The sequence below is a fragment of the Pelophylax lessonae genome, assembly GCF_965119305.1.
Source record: "Pelophylax lessonae genome assembly, chromosome: 12".
Lineage (NCBI taxonomy): Eukaryota > Metazoa > Chordata > Amphibia > Anura > Ranidae > Pelophylax > Pelophylax lessonae.
The window spans coordinates 22,309,557-22,328,062 of NC_138779.1; the positions used below are offsets into that span (position 1 = coordinate 22,309,557).

The following is an 18,506-nucleotide window of genomic DNA, read 5'->3' on the forward strand; positions in this document are numbered from 1 at the left end:
TTATAAGCTAATGGTTAATTGCCTAATCCCTATAATTCTAGTTTCTGATAGTAGTAGCAGGTTGTGATCACAGGTGATGGCCTTCTCACAAATACAGCGATACAGTCACGGTAGTCCCACCGTGTGGATGTCCTCTGTTTTGACTCAGTGTGACTCTGATTCTCAGTTCACCGGGCTGTACTACTCTAGCATCAGTATAGTGCAAGACTTTCTCCAGTGGTGACTCAGTCCCCGGTCTCTGCACTCCCCATAACTTACTCTCTCTCTTGTCTGTAGGAGGCCGAGGTCTCCTCTCCAAACTATGAGCAAGTCCAGATGGGGAATATGTTGTAACAGAACCGTGACCCACACTTTGTTTGTGGGCTTCCATCAGTATACGGCTTCCTCCAGTCTTGAACATAGGTATCAGATATTTTAGCCGCCATCCCTACAAAACTAGATGGAGCTTAGCTTGTAGAGAACTGGAACCTTTATTGAACAACTCACACCAAATATATACAGGAGGGACATCCCCTCCTGATCAGATTATCCCACCAGGTCAGGTGCCTGATTACATTATCATATGCAGATGAAATTGTTTACAGAAATACAATTAACCTGAACTAATTATCTAAAGAACAACCAACACAAACAGTATTCTACTTTTCCACCAGTAACTAATAGCTGTCAATGATTCAATCAACCTGAGCCAATTAACCAGCAGACTGCCGTCCTCGAGATCATAAATTACAATACACATTATCATAAGTGTAAACACAGAATCCACAGTAGATAACAGGTGATTAAATCAGCATATTCAACAATGTCTGGAAGACAGGTGGTTAAGCTGATGATATTAGCATCTGCTATGAGTCTTACTGTCTTGAGGAGACATGGACTTGAATCCAAAGAAACATTACGCCAAGGGCCCCACATATAGTGTCTGTCTTTCATTCCCCGTGATGATGAGTACCGTCACATGTGTTAATTACGAAATCCCACAGCAAAGGACAACAATGTTCAAACTGCAGCTCGGGAAGATACAGCTTCTTTTCTCTCCCCTGTTGCTGCTTCAAGTAGTCTTCCCTTCCTGGACTTCAGCTCCCACATTCCAATGCGGCCAACATAAAAGTCCATGTGGTGCCTTTGACTCGCCTGCTCCCCATGCTGGTGGGAGGCAGCAGTGTGCTTAGAACCAGCATATCTCTTAAATCACAGATCAAGTGCAGCTGCAGATAGTGTCATGACTTGCTCCTTGCAGCCAAGTACCTGGCTACAACAATATATACCACAAAATCTAGAACATCACATAATAACAGAAAATTTGGAGGTTTTAGTTTTCTTTTTTTGTTTTTATAATTTCTTTTTATTGTTTTCATAAGTGAAAAAAAAAGACAAGAACAAAACAAAAACAGAGCCATGGGCATATCCCATCTCAAATAAAAAAAAACAAAAAAAACAACAGAAAGAGGAAAAATAATAATAAAAACTAGAGAAAAAACGTAGAGCCCCAAAACAGAAACAAAACTTGCTGCATTTAGGAGAAAGATTGTGTGCTCCACAAAGAATATACACGACATAGCATGGATACCATATAGATCCGATAAAGGTGGTTTGTGACTAGCTGCCCCCTCCGTTATAGGATAATGTACCAGGTATTCTAGGGTGGAGCAATTATAGGGTCCTCTCGTTCAGCCGTGGTATCATCTAACTCCAACCAAACGTTCCAGACTTTGTTGAATTTTTGGGGGCCATCCCCTGTTAAGACATGTTTCTTTATATAACGGTATTACAGAATTTACCAGCGACTTCCACATAGTAAGAGTAAGGGCCCTATCAGTTTTTCATTTAACCACAATCAGTTTTCTTGCATAAAAGAGGAGAAAACCCAACAAGGTATGAACCGCTGTAAAATGAACCAAGGCATTTACAAGCCCCAGGAAGCAGACCTCTATCTTAGGTGGTATTGGGATAGTAGTCAATTTGGTAATAAAACTTATAATACTCGACCAATACACTTGAAGGGAGGGGCAGTGCCATATCACATGTAGGTAAGAGGGTGCAACTGACTGGCATCGCCAGCATGTCTCTGGTACATCCGGGTATATCTTATGTAATCTGGTCGGTGTCAAATGGAATCTACAGTGGGTACGGAAAGTATTCAGACCCCCTTAAATTCTTCACTCTTTGTTATATTGCAGCCATTTGCTAAAATCATTTAAGTTCATTCTTCTTCCTCATGAATGTACACATAGCACCCCATACTGACAGAAAAACACAGAATTGTTGACATTGTTGCAGATTTATTAAAAAAGAAAAACTGAAATATCACATGGTCCTAAGTATTCAGACCCTTTGCTCAGTATTTAGTAGAAGCCCCCTTTTGATCTAATACAGCCAGGAGTCTTTTTGGGAAAGATGCAACAAGTCTTTCACACCTGGATTTGGGGATCCTCTGCCATTCCTCCTTGCAGATCCTCTCCAGTTCTGTCAGGTTGGATGGTAAACGTTGGTGGACAGCCATTTTTAGGTCTCTCCAGAGATGCTCAATTGGGTTTAAGTCAGGGCTCTGGCTGGGCCATTCAAGAACAGTCACGGAGTTGTTGTGAAGCCACTCCTTTGTTATTTTAGCTGTGTGCTTAGGGTCATTGTCTTTTTGTAAGGTAAACCTTCGGCCCAGTCTGGGGTCCAGAGCACTCTGGAGAAGGTTTTTGTCCAGGATATCCCTGTACTTGGCCGCATTCATCTTTCCCTCGATTGCAACCAGTCGTCCTGTCCCTGCAGCTGAAAAACACCCCCACAGCATGATTCTGCCACCACCATGCTTCACTGTTGGGACTGTATTGGACAGGTGATGAGCAGTGCCTGATTTTCTCCACACATACCGCTTAGAATTAAGGCCAAAAAGTTCTATTTTGGTCTCATCAGACCAGAGAATCTTATTTCTCACCATCTTGGAGTCCTTCAGGTGTTTTTTAGCAAACTCCATGCGGGCTTTCATGTGTCTTACACTGAGGAGAGGCTTCTGTCGGGCCACTCTGCCGTAAAGCCCCGACTGGTGGAGGGCTGCAGTGATTGTTGACTTTCTACAACTTTCTCCCATCTCCTGACTGCATCTCTGGAGCTCAGCCACAGTGATCTTTGGGTTCTTCTTTACCTCTCTCACCAAGGCTCTTCTCCCCCGATAGCTCAGTTTGGCCGGACGGCCAGCTCTAGGAAGGGTTCTGGTCGTCCCAAACGTCTTCCATTTGAGGATTATGGAGCTCACTGTGCTCTTAGGAACCTTAAGTGCAGCAGAAATCTTTTTGTAACCTTGGCCAGATCTGTGCCTTGCCACAATTCTGTCTCTGAGCTCTTCAGGCAGTTCCTTTGACCTCATGATTCTCATTTGCTCTGACATGCATTGTGATCTGGAAGGTCTTATATAGACAGGTGTGTGGCTTTCCTAATCAAGTCCAATCAGTATAATCAAACACAGCTGGACTCAAATGAAGGTGTAGAACCATCTCAAGGATGATCAGAAGAAATGGAAAGCACCTGAGTTAAATATATGAGTGTCACAGCAAAGGGTCTGAATACTTAGGACCATGTGATATTTCAGTTTTTCTTTTTTAATAAATCTGCAACAATGTCAACAATTCTGTGTTTTTCTGTCAGTATGGGGTGCTATGTGTACATTCATGAGGAAGAAGAATGAACTTAAATGATTTTAGCAAATGGCTGCAATATAACAAAGAGTGAAAAATTTAAGGGGGTCTGAATACTTTCCGTACCCACTGTATGTAGAATTTTAAACTGGGCTAAGCCGTCTCTGGAGGAGACCGGTTTTAGTTTTCTTTAACACTTTTTTCTATGAGCTAACCAATTCTATTACAGTAGTTTGGTTCCAGACGTTTTTGTATTTACTCCAGCATGGCTCATTTAGTCATATTTCAGCAGTTTGGTCTCCTATTTTTTTTTTCTTTGCGCTCATTTTAGTAGTTATATGGTTTTATTGGTTTTATTTCAGCAACATGATCTCTCAAGTTTTTTTTTTTCTTTTTTTAACTGATTTACTTAGTAAAGCCCTGCAGAAACTGTTGGAGCTATATAAATCCTGAATGATAATGTTAACAATTAGGTGTCAAGTAGTTTTATTTTAATAGCTTGGTCTCTTAATTTGTTTTAGTACTTTTTGTTAGTACTTTAGTTCTAGTAGCCAATCACTTCTATTTCAGCAGCCTAGTTCTTCAGTACCTTTTTTTTTGCACATTTTCTCAGTGATATGTTTTATATTATATATCATCTTTTTTTTTCTTTTGTTTTGATAGTCATGTATATAGTTCATCTTATTTAGTAACTATAACTCTCCACTAATATGTTTGTATGCTGTAAGGAGTTGTCTTAAAGCGTATCTCCACTTTTGTTGGGAAGAAAAAAGATTCCCCTCTGGGTGATCTCTGTACATTACAAGGTTTATAACAACCTTTGTTGCAGATTCCTACCTTTTGTTATTCTGAAGAAGTCCTTCTGTGTTCTTCTGTGCCTCTGTGCTGACTGGGTCTAATGGGAGTGGTTTCATAATTATCAATCAGCTGTACACCTAAAAGCTCTAATAAGGAAATCTGCTAGGCCTGCATCCCTTTAGACGTGATCCTATTGGGAGGATCTCACCAAAAAGGACATTTTTGCTGCAGGGGATGCCTTGTATCTTAGTGCAGACTTCTGGGAAAATTGGTAAGCCAATCACACAAGCAGGAAAGGATGTCTCTGGGGTGTGGTCAGAACACATTCTGTGTACAGAACAGCTCAAAGTAGCCATATTGCATTGCATTTTCAGAAAATTACAGCACTTATTGAAAAGGAAAGGTAATTTCCTATTGTAATTTGCAATTGTATACGCTATATTATTTTTTCTTTTTTGCTATTTTTTTCCCCCGTGAAAGTGGAGTTACCCTTTGAGTTTAATGCCCTGGTTTTCTTTTTTTTTATTTGTACTTGTGACTTCTAAAGGCAATTGGTTCCACTAGTTTTAGTTAGGGGTATCAGAGTAAAGGGGGCTGAATACAAATTCACGCCACACTTTTCAGATATTTATTTGTAAAAAAAATTTCAAAACTATTTATCATTTTCCTTCCACTTCACAATTATGTGCCACTTTGTGTTGGTCTATCACATACAATTCCAATGAAATATATTTACGTTTTTGATTGTAACATGACAAAATGTGGAACATTTCAAGGGTTATCAATACTTTTTCAAGGCAATGTAGAGCCTTTGACAAGTTTCATCACTAAAATTTCCAAATATCTAAACTCATTTGCTTAATACTCTAAACTGCTTCCATAGTTGGGTGCAGTGGCGGCCTGTCCATTGGGGGCGCAGGGGCGCCGCCCCCCCATCCATGCGTCCGGCCCCCTAATCTACATGCAGGGCGCCGGGCGCACGGATTCCAATGGGTTTTTTTTTTTTAAGTACGTGATTTGAGCTAGAGGCTCTAATAGGCTTCAAAAAAAGGGTGGGCTCAGGGCAAAGAGCACTGCGCCCTGAGCCCACCCAGTTGTGTGACAATATTATCACACTGGTTTTCCTCCAAGCCAATCAGGAAGCGGGTACTGAGACCCATTTCCCGATTGGCCAAAAGGGGAGGCCATGCGGAGGAGGAGGGAGGAGACGCAGGGGAAGCCGCTGCTGCCGCCGCCGCCCCTCTGCCTGCCCTCCACATCAGTCCAGGGTGAGTGAGCCAGCGACGGGGGGGGGGTGGTATGGTGTGAGAGCTGGTGTGGTCCGGGGGTGGGGTATGGTGTGGTCTGTCTGATGCCCCCCCCCCGGCCCATGGAGCACCAGCCACCACTGGTTGGGTGGGATTAGTCTTTAAATACGATTTATAATTTTGTAAGAACATCCCTCAAGGCTCTCTTCACCTTATTATTTCTTAGACAGTAAACACCTAGGTTCAACAATGGCAGGAACAGTACTGTACAGAAGAAAAGCCATTCGGACAAAGACAAAGGAATCTCCAGAGTTTGGACCATTATAGTTGAGGATGGCAGTAAAATAAAACAATTACAAAAATGAGGTGGTATGGAGAAGACCTTCCGCCTTCCTGCGGTGGAGCGAACTTTCAGTATGATGGAAATGATATGGATGTATGAATTTGTAACAAGTATGAATGGCGCTATCCCAAGAAAAAAAATGTTACAACATGTAATAGCACCGGACTGTCGTATATATCACTACAAGCAGCTTGTAGGCCTGGAAAAAGGGAGTGGTGTCGCCCCTGAAATGCATTGGATGTTTTTATTCGATTTTTTATCAACAGTTAAAATTATCTTAGACAAATTTATCCAATTTTGGTCTGGCCTTCCTGTCTGTATTTCTATGGTTTGAGTTGCTGTAGGGTGCCCATCAAAGAAAGCCTTGCTGTGTGGGAGCCGCCCGCCAGAGCTGTAGAGCCTTTATGAAGTTTTCCTTCATCTGACTACACTTGCAAGTCTAAAAGTTCCCAGCACCTCTTTGATTACGCTGTTCTGGAGCAGGAGTCTTCAAACTTTCTAATCAAAGGGCAAGTTTACTGTCCTTCATACTTTAAGGGGGCCAGTGGGAGTAGAATGCCCCAGAATCAGTACCCCATCATTGGTTTTAATGGGAGGAAAAGTGCCCCGTTGTTGATATCAATGAGAAGAATAGTGACCCATTGATGGTGTCAGTAGGGGGAATGGTGCTCCATCAGTGGTGTCAGTTGGTGGATAGTGGCCCAAGGGCCAGAAATAAGCAAGCAAAGGGCCACATCCAGCCCCCAGACCACAGTTTGGAGACCACTGTTCTGGAGCAACAGTCTAATACATTTCCTACTCTATCCAAAGCTAAAAAAAAAAACAAAAAAAAAAAATTAGTTCATACAATACATAATATATAGTAATATGTCAATGGGGCTGGTTTACTAATGTAGTTTTGAATCTTTACAAAATAATCTATGCAGATATTTACTTAAATTATTAAACACGTGAAAAGCAATTCCTGTAATGTGTAAAGTGAACATTCACAGAGTTTATTGTGTAAACATTTCCAATTCCTTAAAGCGGAGTTCCGGCCTCGGGGGTCAAATTTAGATAAAAATACCCCCGGAACAGTCAGGGCTAGTACATTCCACAATGGATAGCCTCTGAACTGTTCCGGGTCGCACTTACCCTTAACCACTTGCCGACCGCCGCACGACTATTTACTGCGGCAGTCAGCCCCTCACAGGCAGAGTGACGTAGGTCTACGTCGCTAGCCTGTGAGGGTCTAGGGAGCGAGCGCGCTCCCGGAGGCGCGCTCCCGCTCCCGAGTGGTCACGGACCCCCCCGTGCGTGTGACCGGCGGACCCGATGTCCGCCGGTCACTCACGATCGTCGGGGGAGAGGGAGAAAGTCAGGCGGCTAGTGTAAACAAGCCGCCTGTCATTCTCCCCGGTGTATGAATGATGATCATACGTTTCTACTATGTAGAACCGTTGATCACTGTTCATACATCTGAAGCCACAACCAATCACAGTTATAATCACGCCCCTAGGGACACACATAGCCCCTCCCTCTCAAAAAAGTTAACCCCTTCACTGCCAGTGTAATTTTACAGTAACAGTGCATATATATAGCACTGATTACTGTAGAAATGTCACTGGTAACCCCAAAAGTGTCAAAAATGTCAGTCAAGGGTGCGATCTGTCCGCTGCAATGTCGCAGTACCGCAAAAAAAATCGCAGATTGCCGCCATTATTCGTTAAAAAAAAACAACAAAAATGACAAAAATCTTTCCCTTTGTTAGTAAACGCGATAACTTTTGCACAAACCAATCAAAATACGCGTTTTGCGATTTTTTTTTACCAAACATATGTAGCATAAAAAAGGAATAGGGGTGATGGCGCTGCCTATATAATTTAGATATAATAAAAAGCTGTGATGCAAAGTGCCTTAAACTAAAAGCAATAATGTGTAATATTCAAACAATAATATATTTCATAAAAACTTCAATTAAGTGCAAGTGCAAGGTATAAAAGTGCCTGCAGAAAGATTGGAAAGTGACTGGTGCAATGATGTATGAGCAATAAATAATATTTTACATGCAATATTAATGTGCTAAAAAATATAATACTATATAAAGTGAGCTGTTCCACTCATACCACGTGTTGGTATGGGGAATAAAAAAGTGCCAACAGAGCAACAATAGCAAAAAGTTATTATTTTAAAAAATACAGCTTGCAATGTCCAATAAGAAAGATCCAGTAGAAAAGTCTATATCATGTGCGGTGACTTCAAAAGCAATAAAGGTGACAACACTCGGAACAAACCGACACTCAGGTGAAAAGGTGACCCCGTGGTGGGTGGTAAGGTGCTGGGATTCCTTTGATAAAATTGCACACTTACCAGAGACACCCACCCCACACAGGGGTATAGAGCGGGTGTATTTATGGGTCTGGCAACCTAGCGGTATCCTCCTATCCCTGGGTGGAGGGCGTGTGCCGAGGATCAGGCTGGTCCTGGTGTGGATGTACCCTAGGATGGTCCCCTGTGTGCCTTCCTGCCTAGGTGTATTCCGAGGGATCCACTCAGCTCCACTCCCGATATTTAAACCAGAAAATAAATGGTGGACATAGTTCTATACCCCTGTGTGGGGTGGGTGTCTCTGGTAAGTGTGCAATTTTATCAAAGGAATCCCAGCACCTTACCACCCACCACGGGGTCACCTTTTCACCTGAGTGTCGGTTTGTTCCGAGTGTTGTCACCTTTATTGCTTTTGAAGTCACCGCACATGATATAGACTTTTCTACTGGATCTTTCTTATTGGACATTGCAAGCTGTATTTTTTTAAAATAATAACTTTTTTCTATTTTTGCTCTGTTGGCACTTTTTTATTCCCCATACCAACACGTGGTATGAGTGGAACAGCTCACTTTATATAGTATTATATTTTTTAGCACATTAATATTGCATGTAAAATATTATTTATTGCTCATACATCATTGCACCAGTCACTTTCCAATCTTTCTGCAGGCACTTTTATACCTTGCACTTGCACTTAATTGAAGTTTTTATGAAATATATTATTGTTTGAATATTACACATTATTGCTTTTAGTTTAAGGCACTTTGCATCACAGCTTTTTATTATATCTAAATTATATAGGCAGCGCCATCACCCCTATTCCTTTTATATCCAGTGCATAGTCTCCGGACTATCATCCAGGGAGGCTGCAGCCTATTTTTAGATATATCTATATATATATATATATTTTATATTTCATACATTTACTACATATTTTTTATTTATTTATACACACTTTTTTTTCACTTAATTATTCACTTATCTATCCACTTAATCCATAGCGCGGAAGTTCTTATTTTTCTTATATGTAGCATAAAACAAATTGGCCGAAAATGTTAAAAAATTTAGATTTTTACATTTTTTTGGGGGGGAATTTCATATAAAAAAATCTGAAAAATATTGTTATTTTTGCAAAATTGACGCTTTTTTTTTGTTTATAGCGCATGATCAAAAAATCGCACAGGTGATCAAATACCACCAAAAGAAAGCTCTGTTTGTGGGAAAAAAAGGACGTCAAATTAGTTTGGGTACAGCGTCGCACAACCGCGCAATTGTCCGTTAAAGTCACGCAGTGCCGAATCGCAAAATACCCCCTGGTCTTTTAGCAGTGGTTAAGAAGAAATACTTACCTTGAAAAGTTCTTCTCCAGCGCTGCCATCTCAGGTGTGGACAGTTGAAGCCAGCGCGTCCTCTTCTGCGGCCTCTTCGGTGACGTCGGAGTCCCACAATGCACTGCACCGGCCCCACTCATCACTTCCGGTGCAGGCGCGGCACCCCGGCATGCCCAGAAGCTGTTTATCAGGGAATGCCGCGACCTGCACCGGAAGTGACGAGCGGGGCCGGGTGTCGTCACATTGACTCCTGGGAGCGATGACGTTCAGCTCCCAGGAGTCATCTCAAACCGGAATAGATGACGCGGGCCGCGGTCGCAGAGGGAGGAAGTGAAAGGAAGGTGAGTATATTTTCTTCAATATCAAGGTAAGTGACCAGAAAAAAAAAATTGGGAGTATCCATTTCTTTTTCAGGTGGCCCTCAGCAAGCGGATGGCCCAAAATCAATTTTTTCGATTTTGAGGCCGGAACTCCGCTTTAACTAAAATGAATGAATTCAATACATAATATATAGTAAAAGGTCAATAAAGCTGATTTACTAAAGAATTTATTACCCATTCACCAATCACATGGAAAGCAAATTCCTGTGTACTTATTTAATCTGCACATGATTGGACAGGTAAAGTAAATATCCACAGAGTTTATTGTGTGAAGATTCTCAATTACAGGCAGGGAGAAAAAAACAAACAGTAAAGTAAAAGCACATATTACACACATTTTACATTGTTAGGCACACAGTTAACCCCTTGATTGCCCCTAGATGTTAACCCTTCCCAAAGTATTATTAATACAGTGTTAGTGTATAGTACTAGCACTGATCCCTGTATTAGTGTCACTATTGATGTCAGTGTCAGTTAGTGTACCTCCCAGTGAGCGTTAGTGTCTGTTTCGCCAGATTGCCCACCACACTATCACAGTAACAGTCACTGATCAACGCCATTATAGCATTGTAAAGAAAACAGGTATTGTTGGATAAACTAGTAGAATATTGGTGTGAGCTGACTCCAATCCCAGGTACAATATTGGAAAAGGTGTAAGGGGAACAGTGGGGCCCTGTCCCAGGGGAAGGGGAAGCCCCTACTGTGCCTCTAAACAATTAAAGGGATGGTAAGGAGGCTGACACAACCATCTAGTTTAGAGCATCAAAGTCGCTGTGAAACAGCAATTTGACAACTGAAGTAAAAAATATATATATAAACTTTATTGTAGTGATTAACACACATATGTATATATAAAAAATATGGAGCCAACTCCACACATGACAATATTAAAAAGCAAACACAATACAATTGCCGTAATTGTAACCAGATAGGATCGGTGTGACGCGTTTCGCATGAATGGCGCTTTTTCAAAGACCTTTTTGATGATCCTTGATTTACTAACATAGAGAGAAAAAAGGGGTGATAAGTTACAAACAATCACAAGAAAAAACATGCATATATAAACATTTGGACATATATTCACTCCAGGTTACTTGATGCTCACCAAAGTACTTGTGCTGTAAAGTGCTTGACCAGAAGACTGGGAATGCTGGCCGCGCTATAAACCACACAGGCCCACAAATAAAAATATAGCATTGTATCTATAGTTGCGTAAATTCCAGTATATATTCCATAGTTTGTACCAATTATAATACACTTATTTGGAACCAAACCAATTATAATACACTTAGTGCCGGTTCACACTAGGTCGCTCTGACTTAGGGGGCGAACTGTGAAGTCGTGTGCAGCGCGACTTCTGCGCGACTTGCACGGACTTCATAAAATGAATGTCTATGCAAGTCGTCTCCAGGTCGCCCCGAAGTAGTACAGGACCCTTTTTCTAAGTCGGAGTGACTTGTGTCGCTCCTATTAGAACGGCTCCTGTACTACACAATGGGAGCGTGACGGACCGCGACTTGTCAGGCTGACAAGTCGGATCAATGTGAATGCGGTCTTATTGGGATTTATTTATTTATTTATTTATTTTTAATAAAGACATGTAGCAGAATATGATTTGGCCCAAATTCATGAAGAAATTAGATTTCTTTTTTTTTTATTTTTTATTATTGGATATATTTTATAACAGAAAGTAGAAAATATAATTTTTTTTCCGCTTATATATATATATATATATATATATATATATATAAAAAAAAGTGGTGGTCAAATACACCAAAAGAAAGCTCTGTTTGTGGGGGAAAAAATAGGATAAAAATCGAATTTGCGTACAGTGTTGCATGACCGTGCAATTCACCAGTTAAAGTAGAGCAGTGCAATAGCAACAAAAAAAAATGCCCTGGTCAGAAAAGGGGAGATAAAACCTTTCCGGAGGTCAAGTGGTTAAAAAGATGTACAGCATCTCCTAAAAAGACCAAATACATAAATATAACTAAACATCACCTGGGAATGGGACTTTTTCCAGGAAATAGGAAATAAATCCAATTTTTTAGTCATTTCCCTCCTCTGTTGATATACTTGTAAGTACATATCCCGTATATAAAATGGGTGTAAGTAGGTGGTTTGGTACCTTGATTTTGAAGTACTGTATTTTGTATGTTATTTCCACTTTTTTGCGGTGCCTGCCCCTCTGTGGTCTTTCTGGGTTTTCAGTGTGTTTTGGTTTTCATGTTCAATGTGTCCACGTGAGAGGCTTATTGCAGTGGCGTATTTCAATTTTGTGCTGCCCTAGACCTGATTAAACTTGTGCACCCCCTAATTTTAAATATGACCCACCCCTTCCTGTAAAGGCCACACCCCTTCCTGTTTAAGACCACAACCACAGTCTATCAGTGCAGCCTCATCAGTTCCCATAAGTTCAGCCTCATTAGTGCCCATCAGTGAAGCGTCATCAGTGCCCATATGTGCAGCCTATCAGTGCTGTCTTATCAATGCAGCCTCATTAGTGCAGTTTATCAGTACCCACCATTGCCGCCTCATCAGTGGCCATCAGAGCAGCATATTAGTGCCCAACAGTACGGTCTATTAGCGCCCATCAGTGCAGCATATGAGTGCCCATCAGTGCCTGGGGGCAGAGGAGAGTATCATACTGTAGGTAGCAGTGTGACCGATTTGCCTCCTGGACCCTGCCCTCCGGCCCAATTCACCACATAAGACTGACACTATACAAAAAGTGTAGCGCAAGCCAGCGGGGACCCTTTTCGTGCCAGGAGGAGGCTGTTTTTTTTGTTTCATGCAGGGTGCAGCTTTTTGCTGCCCCCCTGCAAGGTGCCGCCCTAGGCCTGGGCCTTGTTGGCCTAGGCCAAGATAGAGCACTGGCTTATTGTGTGGTCACCATACTGCCCAGAAATGTGTCTCTGTTATATATTCCTTCCACATCACAATTGTGTGCAACTTTATGTTTGTCTATCACATAAAATCCCAATAAAATACATTTATGTTTTTGGATGTAACATGACAAAATGTGGAATATTTCAAGGGGTATGAATACTTTTTCAAGGCATTGTATGTCCTGAAGAAGCCCTGTCCTGAAAAAAAAGTGGTAACTTCCGTGAAACACGTAAATGAGAAACTTGGGAACTATGCCTTGCCTGATGCTCTTATGGATGTGACTGTTATAACAATTGAATGGTCAATATCATTATGGCAGGGATCAAGTTCTAGTCCTGTGTAGTATTCAGTTATATTTATGTTTTGGTCTTTTTATGAGATACTGTGCATTTTTAAAAAGAAAATGTAAAAAAAAAAATGGATATTTGTTAAATAGTTTTTGTCTGCCCTGGATTGTACCTGAAAAGTATGATACTGTGGAGCAACAGGATTTGTTTCTCCAATGCCTTTTGCTTACTATAGAGGAAGAGATACTCTACCAACAAGTGAAATTTAAAAGACCTTTATAAGTTAATAAAAAATGTTATGTCCACTTTTGCATTACTTTTGGTACAGCCCTCATGTGTTATAGAAATAAAATAAATCTTACCAGAAAGCACAGGGAAAGAATGTATTACATAACTAACTGTACTGAAATACATTTACTACTGTAATTGGTCTTTTTTACATTTACAAATAATTAATTTAAATTTAAGTAGTTATATAATATAATCTAAATATACATAAATATCAAAATTCAGTTTGGAATCCAAAAAAGAACAAAATAAGTATTCAATAATAAATGCAAAGCACTGATTTACATCTAAACTGATGTAATTGTAGAAGAACCACAAATTTTCATGTTTAAAAATATATTTACATTTTCAGGTCTGCATAAGACACGAGTAGTAATTTAAAGAGTATAAAATTGAAAATGGGAAAAGTTTAGAGACTAAAACAGAAGAATTAACTTATACAGAATGCTAATGTTGGTATGCTTTCAACATCCAAGGGTTTGCTTGTTAGAAGTGTTATGATATTTATTGAGCACCAAAGACATCTCCCGGGGAGGTGCATCGGGGGAAAACAGATTTTAAAAAATCTACAGAGGAAGCCTTCATTTATTTAAAGCAAGTGTTTTCAGATGATTATATACACTAAATATACTAACTAAAAAAATTTAAATTAAAAATATAAAAATATAATTAGATTGTGTTAATGATGTACAGTATATAATTAATGGAAAAACACAAAACAGTAAAAATATCTGATGATGGGATTGATTTGAAATTTGAAATAGTGAAAATGTAATAATCCTATAATAATAGTATGACTTTATTTTGTAGTCTGGAGATTTTAATATATGTAATATAAATAAAATTACAATATTATCATATTAATTTTATAATATGATCAGATTTTGAATATGATTATTTTATATATATATATATATATATATATATATATATATATATATATACAGTATATATAGGTTATTATATGGATGGTTTTATAAAGTAGATAGTTTATATAGGGGCTAATTTTCATTTTTACTTTTTTTTGTCATTTGAGGCACCTCTCCGAAACGCATTGACCTAAAGGAGGACAATTATCATCCTACAATATTTAATTTTTTTTTTTTTGTTTCCTTTCTAATCATTCCACATTTATCCAAAGCTAATAAAAAGTTTTGGCCTTTGTGACGGTACTCCCTGTCCCTGGGAGTGAAAGACAGATACTTAAGGGACACTGAGAAAATGGTTTGGATAACTTCAAATGGGAGAGTAATATTTATCAACAATATCTCTCAAGAACTATGAAGATTTAATCCCACTTTACACTGTGAGACCTATAGCCTGTTGCCATGAAGTCTGTGATGCTTAAATAATCATAGAAATACGTAGATGTGTATTCAATGTAGGAGACGGACAGACTGTCATTGGCAGTCTTGTCCTATTGTCTGTTTTGAGGTGGGATGTGTATTGTGTGAAGTCTGCCTGTCCCATTGTTAAATGTTAATGACCTCACATTGTTTTGTCCAGATGGCTAGATAATTAGTTCAGGTTAATTCTGTTTCTGTATACAATTTAATCTGAATATGATAATGTAATCAGGCAGAGGGGAGGGATTGTGTACACTGTATGAGAGTGACTGAGTGTAAAACTCTGTTTTTATTGGATTGTGAATTTCATGTCCTGTTCCCCACAAGGTCCACCTGAGTGGTAACTTTGTGGAGGGAAATTGTCTAAAAGAGAACCTGTACCATTAAACCTTGAGTTCTACTTAGCCCTCAATCTAGAGTCCTGTCTCTTATTGGGGGAATCTGCTACAAGGGATTGCTATGCTCTTCATACTCCCTTGAATAATCACTAAGCTCTTGTAAGAGCTTGTTCCTGTTCCTGCTTCACTCTCTGGGGAAAGAGAGGTTCACCCACTGGAACCTGGAGCCTTGTCGTAGGTCCAGGGTGGGTAGGAGACGGCGAGACCCCAACCAAGCTGCAGGGGTTCGTGGGGTCTGCTGTGGTTATGGTGTCTGGTGGAGTGCTTGGAGTCTTTGGGAAGCACTAGGAGCATCCGTCAACAGAGGTACCCAGTCGGGGTGCCAGTTGATCCGCTAAGGCCTTGAATTCACTTGGAATCTGGAACCTTTGGCAGGTTTTATCACTAAAATTTCCAAATATCTAAACTCATTTGCTTAATACTCTAAATTATTTCCGGAGTTGGGTAGGATTATTGTTTAAATAAAATGTATGATTTAGTTAGAAAATCCCTCAAGGCTCTCTTCACCTCATTATTTCTCAGACAGTAAACAACCGGGTTCAGCAATGGGGGAAGAATACTGTACAGAAGAGAAGCCATTCGGACAAAGACAAAGGACTCTCCAGAGTTTGGACCATTATAGTTGAAGATGGCAGTTGAATAAAAGACTGTTACAACCATGAGGTGGGATGAACACGTGGAGAAGACCTTCCACCTTCCCGCTGTAGAGCGGATTTTCAGTATGGTGGAAATTATACGAATGTATGAATTTGTAACAAGTAAGAAAGGCGTTATCCCAATAAAAAATGTTACAACATGTAATAGCACCTGACTGCTGTATATATCACTACAAGCAGCTTGTAACAATGGAAGAACATCACAAAAGTAGTGCCTGATATGTTGAGCTCCACAAAAAGTTAGTTTCCAGGTCATCATGGTGTGAAATGCAGCGTTCATCATTCCGTTCAACCAGCATGCTGCCACAAGGTATGAACAGACCTTCTTATTCATTATGGTGATGTAGTGGAGCGGGTTACATATGGCCACATATCGGTCATAAGCCATGACAGCTAGGAAAAGACATTCTGTTCCTCCAAAGCAAACAAAGAAATAGAGTTGTGTAAGACATTCATGGAAGGAAATCTTCCTGTTGCCTGTTATGGCATTGGCAAACATGGCTGGGAGAGTAACGGAAGAGTAACAAACATCTAATAAAGATAGACAAGCCAGAAAAAAATACATTGGTGACTGGAGATGGCTGTCCACTTGAACGATGCCAAAAACAGAGAGATTTCCTAGAACAGTTATTGTGTAGATTAGACCAATTAAAATTGGTAATATTATACGCTCCTCTGGAAACCCCAGTAAGGTAAAGACATCCAAGGAAGTCTCATTAATGGCTGCCATGTACTCTCCCAAACCCTACAGGAAGAATATGAGAACAAGCTTAATAATACCATTAAATTGAGTTTGTATCAAAATACATAGTGTTAAAAGAAAAGTATTGGACAATTTTTTTAAGACTCATACTTACCTAGCTGGATGCTGCATCTGTCCCCCCGCCAGCTCTAAGACTGCTAACACTGCTGATCTCTCGGTTCTCAGTGCTCTCTGACAGTCACCACTGTCTTCTCTGACCCCCCCCCCCCACACACTTACTGGAGCGCTGCTCTGTGGAAGGGGTGGGAGCGGCTGGCTCAGGCTCTCAGTGGCAATATTTGCTAGGATTTCCTCTCACTTCCTGTTTTGGCTATGGGACAGAAAGTGAAGGTTAATCTCCCCAATGGGACAAAGATGGCAAAAAAAATCTGAAAAGGGTTATAAACCTTCCTTACTCTATCCATAATGAAAACAAAACTTTTGCCTATAGTTCTACTTTAATTTTAACTGATACCATGATGATAGTCCAACATGGTAGTTCCTTCACCTTTCCTTGCTTGAAGCTGAACTCCAAAACACAAAAACATTGGCTTACAATCAAGTCACCACTGTCTTCTCTGACCCCCCTCCCAGTCAGGGAGCACTGGGCTGTGGAAGGGGTGGGAGCGGCTGGCTCAGGCTCTCAGTGGCTCACCGAGAGGCTGAGCCAGGTGTGCCGGTCAAGGGTTGTGGGAGGATCCTGACCATATTGTCACGATCTTGCCCCAGCCTGCTCTATGAGGTCAGGCTTCAGCCCGCTGTCTGCTGAAAATGCACTCCTGTTATCCACAAGAGAAGTACAGCCAAGTGCGCTTTGGCTGTACTTCTCCTTTAAGGTACAGACTGAAAATAATATTTCACTGAGGTGTCATTCAGGACCAAATTAAAGTATAACTAAAGGCAACACTTTTATTTAAAGTTTTGAATAGAGGGATTGGACCCCCCTGTCGGTTTTTATTGCTATCTGTGTCCCCGTTAGAGAGATTCACCCTCTCTGTTTGTCCTGTTTACCATTATCATAGTGAAAGAAAAATCCCAAAACATAGTAAAAAGTCCACAGAGGGACAAGGGGGGAATTGGGACTACGCAATACCAAATAAAGAAAATAAGAGAATATTAATATATATATATATATATATATATATATATATATATATATATATATATATATATACACGGGAGGGCCCCTGATATGAATACAAGTACAGATGTACGACTTCTGTACTTGTATTTATATCAGGGGTCTTCCTGTGTAAATGCAAAATGTTTTTTTTATCTTACCCAACAACGATCTTTCATTGATGTATTTTATGGTGTTTTGTATCAATAAAAAATATTTTTTAGAATATTAATTTCCAATACTTACATTTCTATTCTCTATTACATTTTTCTTTATTTTGTATCGCGTAGTCCCTATTCCCCCCTTGTCCCTCTGTGGACTTTTCACTATATTTTCAGGGATAGATACCCCCCCCCCTTTTTTTGTATTATTACTTTCAAATCTTGGAACCTAGCTTTTTGGAATCCCAAAACATAATTGAGGGGAAATCTTCCAATGGGGACACTTGTTCCGGTGTCCTGGGGCCCCAATGGATCCCCAACATTTGCAGGGATTTCCTCTCACTTCCTGTTTTGGTTATGGGACAGGAAGTGAAGGTAAATCCCCCCAATGGGACAAAGATGGCAAAAAAGAAAAAAAAAATCTGAAAAGGGTTATAAACCTTCCTTATTCTATCCAAATTGAAAAAAAAAGTTTTGCCTATAGTTCTACTTTAAGGTCAACTGATACCATGTTTATAGTCCAACATGGTAGTTCCTTGGCCTTTCCTTACTTGATGGTGAACTCCAAAACACAAAAAATACATTGA

General features: G+C 40.1%; 1 protein-coding gene and 1 long non-coding RNA gene across 2 annotated transcripts in view; both read right to left on the reverse strand.

Annotated features, from left to right (window-relative positions):
• Positions 1 to 18,506, reverse strand: part of LOC309567852 — a 463,599-nt gene that overhangs the window by 194,997 nt on the left and 250,096 nt on the right. The window lies entirely within an intron of this gene.
• On the reverse strand, positions 15,622 to 16,626 carry LOC309568566 (olfactory receptor 8U3-like; the record flags this gene model as incomplete). The annotated part of the gene is made up of 1 exon (XM_082274264.1): positions 15,622 to 16,626. The coding sequence occupies one exon, from the start codon at positions 16,624 to 16,626 to the stop codon at positions 15,691 to 15,693; it is 936 nt and encodes a 311-aa protein (XP_082130390.1). The 3' UTR covers positions 15,622 to 15,690.